The 12,658-nt window shown below is 39.8% G+C and overlaps 1 protein-coding gene across 1 annotated transcript; it reads right to left on the reverse strand.

The window, feature by feature from the left end:
* Positions 1-4,914: 4,914 nt before the first annotated feature.
* LOC139767200 (uncharacterized) lies at positions 4,915-11,773 on the reverse strand. The gene is made up of 3 exons (XM_071696357.1): positions 11,637-11,773; positions 7,296-8,154; positions 4,915-6,029 (listed from the first exon to the last, which is right to left on the reverse strand). Coding segments are annotated over exons 1-3 (1,320 nt in total). The 5' UTR covers positions 11,638-11,773; the 3' UTR covers positions 4,915-5,569.
* Between the last annotated feature and the right edge of the window lie 885 nt (positions 11,774-12,658).

The following is a 12,658-nucleotide window of genomic DNA, read 5'->3' on the forward strand; positions in this document are numbered from 1 at the left end:
TGTGACCCAAGCATTTCCTGTGTTCATATATTGTTACTATGCAAAATTAGGTTTGTCTTTCCTCAAAACAACATCAGTATTTCTTAAGAGTAGTTGCTGTGAAAGCTGTATTGTATTACAGGAATTTCTTCCTTGTATTAGTTAGTACATGGGATAGCATAATGCGTATCAATGGATTTTTCTTTTTTAAATATCGGTAGTAAATACGTAGTGGCAAATAAATGAAACTTGCTGAAGAGACAGTAAAAACAATTTCCACTGTAGAATTAGAGTGTTATAGATCATTGATTATCACTTTTATTTGTATATGCAAAAATTTTCATGCATTATGAGACTTTTGGAATACACTTGAATATCTAAAGATTTTGGGACAGATCTCGGCATATACAGATTTTACTAAAAAGAGAAAATTCCCTCCTCCCTATAATTGTTTGCCATATATGGTTATTTCATAAGATATATCAAAATTATACAGAAGCATAGTCAGGTATTGATCACATAGAATTTTGAATGATGAGTATTTCTTATATCTAAAGATTCTATTATGATTTTGAATTACTCTGATCTGACATGCTTACTTTTCCTTGCATTTGTGTGGATAGGTTCGATGGACTTTTCCATTTGTATGGGTTTGTGAATATTTTGAGAGTAATCTCAATTCTAGTTGTACAAATGTCATAGCATTGTGAATATCTGAAGTGCAGATTGCTGCTCCCCATGTTTGTTAGGTAGTGCAAATGAAGAAACATTTGTTAAAAAAAATTTGTGAAAACATAATTGAAAGGAGCTTTTCTATACCACGTAATCATGATGAGTCATGGAATTGTAATGAAGTCCCTTTCTTTAAGAGAATAAGAATGTATGAGGGTTGATAACTCTGTCCTCAAAAATTTGCACTTGTATCAAGCAGCTACATGAGTCATACATATTTTAGAGTTTTTATTTTGATGAAGTATAATATTGAATACCAATAAATACCATGGGATTTATTAGTTTTTAATTTCATACTTGTTTTCTGTTTCCTTCGTTAGCAAGGTAGCGCTAAGAATAGAAGAAAAGGTTTCATTCGCTCATCCATTCTGTAGCCGTCATGTGTAAAATACCTAACCTAACCTAACCATGCCCAGGTGTAATTCCTTGACAAGCACGTCGCCCCATGAGTACCACATAAATGCAATTCACTCTATCCCCTGCATGCTCAGGCCCTAAGTACTCAGAATCTTTTTCACTCCAACCTTCCATCTCCAATTTGGTCTCCTTCTTCTGTATCCTCCACTTCCGACACATATCCTCTTTGTCAACCTATCCTCACTCATTCTCTCCATATATCCAAACCATTTGAGCACACCCTCTTCTGCTCCTTCAAAAATACTCTTCTTATTACCACACTTCTCTCTGCCCTTGAATTACTTACTCGATCAACCCTCCTTTACACCACATGTTACTCTCAAATATATAGTTTCCAACACATCACCACCACCTCCATACATTCTCATCTATTACCCTTGACTTTCATCTATACAACATCATTTAGACTACTATACTTTAAGGCATACCAATTTTTGCCTTCCCAGTTAACGACCTCCCTTTCCACACATTTCCACTTCCGACACATATCCTCTTTGTAAACCTATCCTAACTCATTCTCTCCATATATCCAAACCATTTTAGCACACCCTCTTCTGCTCCCTCAAAAATACACTTCTTATTACCACAATTCTCTCTCTGCCCTTGTACTACTTACTCGATCAACCCTCCTTTACACATGTTACTCTCAAATATGTCATTTCCAACACATCACCACCACCTCCATACATTCTCATCTATAACCGTTGACTTTCATCTATACATCTTCATCTAGACTACTATACCTTAAGACATACCCATTTTTGCCTTCCCAGATAATGACCTCTCTTTCCACACATTTCTCAATGCTTCCAGAACCTTCACCCCCCCCCCCCCCAGCCATATTACTCGCTTTCCTTTCATGGTTCCATTTGCTACCATGTCCACTCGCAGATATCTAAAACACTCTACTTCCTCTTAATTTTCTCCATCCAAACTCAAACCCCCAAGAATCTGTCCCTCAGCACTGTTAACCCCAGTAACCTTACCAATTTTATTTATGTTTAATCTCAACTATCTCCTTTCTTACATTTTTCCAAACAAAGACTCCAACTCCTGCAGTTTCTCATTCAAATCTGCACCAGCAAACAACTAACTGACTGACTTCCCAGGTTCCCACACTTTCAACACTGTATACCCACCCTTTTCTCCAAGGACCTTACATTTACGTCGCTCACCATCCAACATAAATTAAATTATGGTGACATACACCCTCGCTGCATACTCTCTCACTCACCTGGAACTACTAACCCTCCTCTTTACCTATCTACACACACGTCTTAGTCTTGATAAACACCACACTCTTTCTAGCAGCTTTCCTTCTACATCATATATTTGTAACAATCTGCAAAGCATTACTGTGAACCCTAACATACTTTCTCCAGATTCATAAATGCCACATATAAATCCTTTTGTTTCTCGTAAGTATTTCTTAAACACATCCTTCAGAGCGAACACCTGATCCACACATCCTCCACCAATCCTGAAACCACACTGTGCTTTCTTAGTCTGATGCTCTGTACATGCCTTAACCTTAATCACCACTTCGTACAACGTACGGGTACTTTCGGTAATTTCAATAAACTTATACATCTATAGTTCAAACTTATCTTTGTACCATCTGCCCTTATACAGTGGCACTATATATGCTTTCCAACAATACTTGGGCACCCGATCATGATCCATACTTACACTGATAATCCTAATTAACCAATCAGCAACACAGCCACAGTAGTGTTGCCTCTCGGTTCATGCCCTTGCTCCACCTCTGACTTTACCCCCGAGACATTCCCATGCCATTCTTCTTACATTTGAGCTCTGCTTGCGGCAGGTATGTCCAGCGGTGGGCCCATGGCCGATCCACCGAGACCACGCAGATACGAGAACCTATTTCCATCAAGTTCCTACAATGAAAAAAAAAAGACGCACATAGGACTCACTCCGCACTTTGCATAATTAATAAGTCTTGTTTCTTTTCGCTACTTGGCACAGACAATAATGGTCTGCCTTAGATTTATCAAGGAATAAATCCAACCGCATACCGAGTTTCTTGTTAGATGTTTATGTAGCTGCCCCATGCATTTTCTTATTTCTTCTGATATTATAGGGAATAATCTTTCCAACTTTTGTGGTGGACTGTCGTATGCTTTCCTTCCACTTCCAATTTGGTCTCCTTGTTCCCATTGTTCCATCCATTACTGACAAACATATCCTCCTTAAACGTTTGAGGACATTATGTGGTGTGGGATGGTTTGTCCCAGTAAATTATTAAAGGGTAAGAGAGAGGTATGTTAAAGTGTGTCTGAGACAACTGAAGAAGGTGTGCTGAAATCTTCTGGGCATATGAAGAGAATGAGTGAGGATAAGTTGACAATGAGGATACGTGTCAAAAGTGGATGGTTTTTGAGCGACGGGCCTGCACATGCAGGAGTGATATAGTGAATGTGAACTATGTGGTATACTGGATCGACGTGCTGTCAAATAGACTGAATCAGGGCATGAGAAGCGTTCGCGGTAAACCATGGAAAGGCCTGTGGTTCCTGGTTGTGATAGGGAGCTTGATTTCGGTACCCTACACATAATAGAGAATGGATATGAGCGGATGCGGCCTTTCTTCTGCATATTCCTGGCGCTATATTGCTGACACAGGAAACAGGGATCAACTATGAAAAAAATATTTTTTTTCGGTTGTGCACTTCTGATAATATTTAAAGTATTACGATACTAACGAAGGTGCAGTAGTTATGATTGGGGGGGTTGCATTACCCCCTCCCCCCTCACTGGCTACGACAATGATAAGGGGCCTCACTTCATCATTTGTCTTTGATCTAATAACAAAGTACAACTGAGATTTTAAAGGGAACATCAGAAACGTATGCAAACTTTACGTAAAACTGCTAAGATTCATGGGAATGTGGTTATAGTAGCATGGTGAGAAGTGATTGAACTAAAATGAGATTCAGCGTAAACTTTGGTAGAGAAAAACCTCGTTCTAGTTATCAATTAAAAACATGAATCTTTTAACTGATACAGCCTGACCACAATAACATATAATTACAGCAGTGACGGTTACGGAAGCAACACGTCACAGCAATGACGGTTACGGAAAACTTTTCTTTTTAGGAAATGTATCATATATATATATATATATATATATATATATATATATATATATATATATATATATATATATATATATATATATTATCCCTGGGGATAGGGGAGAAAGAATACTTCCCACGTATTCGCTGCGTGTCGTAGAAGGTGACTAAAAGGGAAAGGAGCGGGTGGCTGGAAATCCTCCCCTCTCGTTTTTTTTTTTTTTTTTTTAATTTTCCAAAAGAAGGAACAGAGAAGAGGGCCAGGAGAAGATACATCGAAGTTAATTTACATTAGCTCTCTTCGAGGTGTAACTCCGGTAAGGTCTTCAAGAGGACATATTCAGTAGGAATATATACAGAAAACATATGATATAGCAAGGGAATATATTCAGTCTATCAAGAGACCTTACCGGAGTTACACCTCGAAGAGAGCTAATGTGAATTAACTTCGATGTACAGTTCTCATAATACTGAGTCGTATATTGTCAGTTATTAAAGTGGCTAACAACTGAAGCTTAAAGTACATGTACCGTAAAAAGAAAACGTAGAATTCTTGATATTGTATATGTAATAAACATACAGTTAATCAAATACCTGTATCAACAAGGAGTTCATGTGAGTTATAGTATTGTGAAAGCCGATATTTAATCTTCAGAATATCGTGTTAGGTTTGAACAGAAACACTTAACCCGGTCATCCAGCTTTATTCACACTCAACCAAAGTTTACCGCTCAACCAATATCAATACCGTCAGTCCGTAACCTTTCTCCACTGAATGTTACTTTTGGTACAAATTTATATGCATAAATATTGAATACAAACACATGGTTGTGCATAGATCACTAAAGTAAGATAAGGCATTAGATTTGACATATCATTCCAAAACTGTGTCTTAACACCATGGACCATGGATGGGAATCTCACTAAAGCTGTTGCTTTGAGACAACTCATAAAACTGCGGCTTTTATGCAAGTGCTTTCAGGAGCTTAGAAATATTCTAGAAAATTATGGTGTAATAACCTTATACAAACCAAAGATTGAATATAACTTTCTGAACACTAAATGTACACGTACATTGAAAAATTATCTTTAAGCAACGAAAAAGACAAAGAAAAAACTACACCTTTTGATTCATAAAATTCTTAAGGCACATTTCAACACTTTTTAGTGGGATGGAAGTCTAAGTTCGTGTAATATGACAAGCAATCAAATAAGACTTTTCTAGTGGTAATGAGGACTAATTAACGATCTACGTCAAACAAGTTAGTTCAAGTTAGGCGAAATTTACTTTGTTAGTATAAGCAACAGCGTTCCTTGTAGCTCGGTCTCCCGAGACAACTAATTTAGTCAATTATTCCAAAACGACTCATGGCCTCAAACAGGTTACCAAGCCTAGGTCGCAGCAACGGATTGTCCTCTAACATTTTAGCATAATGTTGCTGCAACTGTTTAACGTATTCTCCAGAGCGGCCACCCGTCGCGCTATCGAAATCTGGAATTTCCTGAGTCTGACCCACCAAGAGAGGAATAAGAATGGAAGCCATCATCACGCCAAATACACTCTTCTTATGATACTCTTGTTTGATCTCATTGGGTGTATAGGGCATGGCTACACCACCAGCTTCCACAACCGCCTTGAAGGCATTGTGGTAGGTGAGGAGTAACTCGTCCAAATTGGCAGTCCTCTCCGGTTCGTCAAGACTAGTTAGGATGAAGTAGACTAAGTCGGTGGCGAGTGATGACTTGCGGCATACCTGGAAATCTAAGAGCATCACCTCCACAGGCTCGCCTTCATCATTGTACCTGTGGGTTTATATAGAAGTGTTAGTGTATATTGCCCTAGTCAATAAAGAGTAATATTGCCGATGTCTATGCTCAACTCTGGTTCATAACATTGTTTACCTACTTCTTGCTATATCTCCATTAACTATCACAAAAGCAAATAAAACTGAGACAAAAGCACTCCGGTCTTTCACATTATCTCCATACTAAAAGTTCTTTCACCCTATCAGTCTATCCTACTACCTTACTCAAAATCTTCTCTCCTCATTCATGCACAACGTCCATCATTCTTCCTTAATCCGGTCTCTGTGCATACTGTGATATAGTGCTATCCTAGAACTCTACCCTTCAACTTTCTCTTCATTTTTTTTCAGTTATCAGTCTGACTTCCCGAGTCCACACTTCATCATCTAAATACAACCTCCAAGCACAGTGCTGTGCATCTTCCAGCACACATTATGGCACCTATAAGCTCACACTTTTCCTCTTAATTTCCTTCAGGGCCTTATCTGTATACTTACGTTGAATCATTCTGATACTCCAGCATACATGAACCCTCTCGTGTATCTAAGAGGCAGTAGTTACATATGTATGGATGGGCCGGTCACGTACAAGGGCAAAATACAAACAATATTCAAACAGCAACAGATCACTGAGGTCTTTCGAGGCTGGGTGTGCCTTGAACAACTTTTGTTTTTGTTCAAGACACACCCAGCTACCCAGATCAACCCCCGTTACGTGAAACTCCTTAATCACTCTCGCTTTCAACTGTTACTGCCAGACAAATCTGACACTGGTTGGTCTGTAATGATTGGTGCTGGACGGAGGGACTCAAGTGTGATGTTGGAAGTTAAATAACTTTGTTAAGTACTGCCACCTGATACGAGGATTGTCTCCACGAAACATGTGCCACATGTATAGAAAAATTACGTTAAATAGAATTGTATGAACTACTGAAGGGCGATTTTACCCTCATAACTTTCATCCCAGACAACATGAATGCATATCCATGTGGATCTATTTAGTTAGGCTTCACTCTTCACAATAGCACATTATACCACTGGATTAACGTATTGGTGGATGCGTACCTTATACAAATTGAAAGGATGATTCACAAATGCAGCTCTGTAAACAAACAAAAGTTGAGCCTTTTTTTTCTTTGTGATTAAAAGATGCTCATTACTACACAAGGAGTGATTCTAGATCAGGTCATTCCTTTACAACAATACGTTAATCGAAAATCAAAGTGATGAAAACAAGACGGTAACTTAATGTGTCATTCCTAACCTGAACATAAGGTTTTGTACGCAGCAGTCTCCATGGCATACAGCATCGAAGCGCCGGTTGCTGGCTAACTGCTCTTCTACTACGCTCGTAGCTCGCTGGGCCGTCTCCTCGAACCATTTTGATGCATTTTCATAACCAGCAGCTTTTGCTAGCCCTGATGTGACTGTCAGGGAACCCGTGATTAGAATGTGAAAGTTCTTTCGCGAATTCTCTGTATAATTGTACCATTCCCAAGTAAGGAACTTGAACTTTTCGGCTAGATCCAGCTCAGGTGTTCTCTCCTGCAGGAGATGGGAGGCGGCATGAAGTTTTGCCAGCTCCTGCAACACTAGGGTTGCGTGAGGCATGTCCATTGGTTTCGTGCGATCAGGCACTTTGAAACCTCTACTTCTTAGATCTTCAAGGAATATTTGATTTTCACCTTCCTCCCACCGAGGGAGATAACATCGAGCACTCTGTAGAGGTGTCAGTCCAGCACTGGTAAGCTCAGCATTCATTAGTGGCAGGAATTCGGTAAACAAATATCCTTCCTTGTTGAACGTGATGTTGTCCATGTCGGTGGCGATGCCATCTTCTCTCTTCTTCTTCAACTTGACGATGTAGGTCACTTCGTGGTTTCCCGTAGATTTGGAGTACTTGACTCTGACACTGGTGATGTCGCTGATGTAGCCGCTACCCTTATCACTGACGTCTTCCACCGTCCATGATAACAGTCGAGCGCCGTCTCCTTTGTCAAGTCGCAGGACTTCTTTTACTAACGATTCTTTCACAGCTATGTAGGAAGACGGGGTTAGGCAACACGTAGTCACTGAAGACTCTACATTAGCAGAATTAGGCGGGGTTACCGTTTGGTCAGCCACTTAAATTGGAGAAAAGATAAACATTAGTTAAACCTTTATCAAAACAATGATGATATATATATATATATATATATATATATATATATATATATATATATATATATATACATATATATATATATATATATATATATATATATATATATATATATATATATATATATATATATATATATATATATATATATGTCAACGTACTCAATATTCAACAAGTGTAGAAAAAACTCGGGATGATCGAAAAAGCCTTAAATGTTTGACATTGTACTTGTATTTGCCCCACATATGCATAAAGAAAAAAAAATCCCATGAAACTGTATTTAGAGCAAATAATCAGCAACATAAAACTGTACGCATCAATTCACAGCTTCCAGCCATGGAAATGCAACGTAATTTGTAAAGTTTGGTAGAAAGTAATTCCAGAAGTCATTTAAAAGTTCCCCGAGGCAGTAGATTGTATTGATATGATCAAGATGGTAAGGTTTGGCCTCAGACTGACCAAGATGAACTCCAACTGAGACTAAAAGTGTTGAATACAATGCACAATCTTTTATATAATAGCGATGAATATTCCTAGAGCTTTATACGAGATGGAAGAAGTGCAAGGAGGTGATAAAAAGTACAGACGAAATGGATGCAATGATATCTATATCTACAAGGAGCGGTTAAGATAATGTTTTCTACATACGTGAGGAAATAAATTTCATATATAGAAAGTATAAACATTTTGGAGAACTGTATATTTCTTGTTAGTGGAAACGGCATGCCTTTATCAAGGCCATCTGATTAATGCTATATATATGTGTTAAATTTTTCATAATATTTTGCTATTATCTCTGGGGATAGGACAGAAAGAATAATTCCCACGTATTCCCTGCGTGTCGAAGAAGGCGACTAAAAGGGAAGGGGGCGGGGGCTGGAAATCCTCCCCTCTCGTATTTAGTTTTCCTAAAGAAGGAACAAAGGAGGGGGCTAAGCGAGGATGTTCCCTCAAAGGCTCAGTCCTCTATTCTTAACGCTACCTCGCTAACGCGGGAAATGGTGTGTGTGTGTGTGTGTGTGTGTGTGTGTGTGTGTGTGTGTGTGTGTGTATATATATATATATATATATATATATATATATATATATATATATATATATATATATATATATATATATATGAGTGAGTGCTCAAATTACAGAGGTATAAGTTTGTTGAGTATTCCTGGTAAATTATATGGGAGGGTATTGATTGAGAGGGTGAAGGCATGTACAGAGCATCAGATTGGGGAAGAGCAGTGTGGTTTCAGAAGTGGTAGAGGATGTGTGGATCAGGTGTTTGCTTTGAAGAATGTATGTGAGAAATACTTAGAAAAGCAAATGGATTTGTATGTAGCATTTATGGATCTGGAGAAGGCATATGATAGAGTTGATAGAGATGCTCTGTGGAAGGTATTAAGAATATATGGTGTGGGAGGAAAGTTGTTAGAAGCAGTGAAAAGTTTTTATCGAGGATGTAAGGCATGTGTACGTGTAGGAAGAGAGGAAAGTGATTGGTTCTCAGTGAATGTAGGTTTGCGGCAGGGGTGTGTGATGTCTCCATGGTTGTTTAATTTGTTTATGGATGGGGTTGTTAGGGAGGTAAATGCAAGAGTTTTGGAAAGAGGGGCAAGTATGAAGTCTGTTGGGGATGAGAGAGCTTGGGAAGTGAGTCAGTTGTTGTTCGCTGATGATACAGCGCTGGTGGCTGATTCATGTGAGAAACTGCAGAAGCTGGTGACTGAGTTTGGAAAAGTGTGTGGAAGAAGAAAGTTAAGAGTAAATGTGAATAAGAGCAAGGTTATTAGGTACAGTAGGGTTGAGGGTCAAGTCAATTGGGAGGTGAGTTTGAATGGAGAAAAACTGGAGGAAGTGAAGTGTTTTAGATATCTGGGAGTGGATCTGGCAGCGGATGGAACCATGGAAGCGGAAGTGGATCATAGGGTGGGGGAGGGGGCGAAAATCCTGGGGGCCTTGAAGAATGTGTGGAAGTCGAGAACATTATCTCGGAAAGCAAAAATGGGTATGTTTGAAGGAATAGTGGTTCCAACAATGTTGTATGGTTGCGAGGCGTGGGCTATGGATAGAGTTGTGCGCAGGAGGATGGATGTGCTGGAAATGAGATGTTTGAGGACAATGTGTGGTGTGAGGTGGTTTGATCGAGTGAGTAACGTAAGGGTAAGAGAGATGTGTGGAAATAAAAAGAGCGTGGTTGAGAGAGCAGAAGAGGGTGTTTTGAAGTGGTTTGGGCACATTGAGAGGATGAGTGAGGAAAGATTGACCAAGAGGATATATGTGTCGGAGGTGGAGGGAACAAGGAGAAGAGGGAGACCAAATTGGAGGTGGAAAGATGGAGTGAAAAAGATTTTGTGTGATCGGGGCCTGAGCATGCAGGAGGGTGAAAGGAGGGCAAGGAATAGAGTGAATTGGAGCGATGTGGTATACCGGGGTTGACGTGCTGTCAGTGGATTGAAGCAGGGCATGTGAAGCGTCTGGGGTAAACCATGGAAAGCTGTGTAGGTATGTATATTTGCGTGTGTGGACGTATGTATATACATGTGTATGGGGGGGGGGGGGTGGGCCATTTCTTTCGTCTGTTTCCTTGCGCTACCTCGCAAACGCGGGAGACAGCGACAAAGTATAATATAAAAATAATATATATATATATATATATATATATATATATATATATATATATATATATATATATATATATATATATATATATATATATATATATGCATAGTTCCCAAGTGAACTTTCGTGTAATAATCACATCATCAGGGGAGACACTAGAGAGAAATATTATACAACATGGGACGTAGCTAGGACGCCATTTGGTAAGCATGTCACAGCAAGTCTTTCAGCTGATGAGATGGCATCTCTTACCTTGTTATTCTACTGGAGAGGTAGAGGGCTCAGTCGATTCAGGAGCTCATCAAAACTTGCTTTTTACATTCTAAAGTATTTGAAAAACTTTTCCTCGTCACTTCTTAATCCTTGATACAAGGTGACGAAACATCCAACCATTGGTCTCGCAATATTTAAAGATGAGCCCCTTTTTCTGCCCCGTAACTTTTTTTTTATTTAGATAGTACAATTACAGCTATTGTTCGTGAGCATCCTTAAACGACTGACCGACTAGAACCAACTGACGGTTAGGGACGTCTCGCGGTCGTGCCGTGTCATTCACGATTTTAGTCATACGCGCAAGGGGCGGCTATCTAAAATACACGGCCTCCGTGCTGTATACGACGGATGGCTGATGCGTCTGAAAGCAGCCTAAGTTTCGTGGCTATTGCCTGCATGAGCCGTGTTTACGTGAGCCAGTGCATCGTGCCTTGGCGTCGTGCTTCTGCACATTGATCGTGATTAGGCACTGACTGTAGTCCATTTATCGCCTTACATGTAAAAGAAAGTCAAATAACGCATCTCATTTGCTAAAACACTTATTAATGAACTTACTCAAGACAGTAGTAAGAGTTTTCAGTAACGGAAGTGGCTAGTAGAACACCTTTGAAATATACACAAGCAACTGAGGAGCCCGTTCGCCGGGTGTGACTGAGCCTCCACCCACTGTGATAGCTGCTTCACCATACGAAGTTGCCAACACGGAGTTTTGATTAGAACTAAGCTGTTCTCTCTTTACCCCCCCCCCCCTGTCCTTTTATTCAATTATTACTTCAGGTGGTTTGCTTGGAATGTATATCTTGACTGAAATCGCTTCTTGAAATATATCTAAACAGTTGGAAATAGAAAACGAGTACATTTCAAAGAAAACGCTCTTTGTCTCCTGTGGTGATGTGGCGAACGATTATGATAAAAGGCGAGTGGTGTCTGATGCAGTGTGCGTGAGCTACGCGATATCTAGACAGATACGCTTGAAATGATGTTGCTGGTCGGTACGATGGTCGTGATGTTACTGGTCCATATGATAGTCGTGATGTTACTGGTCCATAACCGAGTGTTAATACCACGGATAGTTTAAGAGCAATTCGGCTCAACATCAGTGTTTTCATCTGATGGTGACGACCGTTCTTAGGTACATTCAACTACTCCAGCGATGAAGCTGGAAGTATGCACCTAATGCTATGTAAAGGCTGGAAGTATGCACCTAATGCTATGTAAAGGCTGGAAGTATGCACCTAATGCTATGTAAAGACTATCAGGTCCTAATGATATGCTGAACAAAATTTGTTGGTATGGCACAAAGACAGATACTTTTAAGGCCAGATATCACCGGATTATCCATCTCATTCGCCGTTTCCCACGTCAGTGACGTGGCGTCAGGAACAGACGAAGAGAATTTTCAGGCCCAGATAACTCACAGGCTTTTCCACTCCATCCTTCCATCTTTTCTTGCTTCCCCCCACCCCACCCCCTCTCCTCCCTGCCCTTTGTTTCTTCTTAGTCTCTCCTCACTCATTCCCTCCAAATGTGCGATCCATTTCACCACCACTTGCTCTCCTCTCTGTCAAATTTTGCCT

Source organism: Panulirus ornatus, chromosome 1 (genome assembly GCF_036320965.1).
Source record: "Panulirus ornatus isolate Po-2019 chromosome 1, ASM3632096v1, whole genome shotgun sequence".
Classification (NCBI taxonomy): domain Eukaryota; kingdom Metazoa; phylum Arthropoda; class Malacostraca; order Decapoda; family Palinuridae; genus Panulirus; species Panulirus ornatus.

What these genes read in the sequence shown, in the direction of transcription:
- LOC139767200 (XM_071696357.1), bottom strand. An exon ending in GTACAAAACCTTATGTTCAG is followed by an intron (nt 6,030 to 7,295) that starts GTTAGGAATGAC and finishes ATAAACCCACAG; the next exon opens with GTACAATGATGAAGGCGAGC.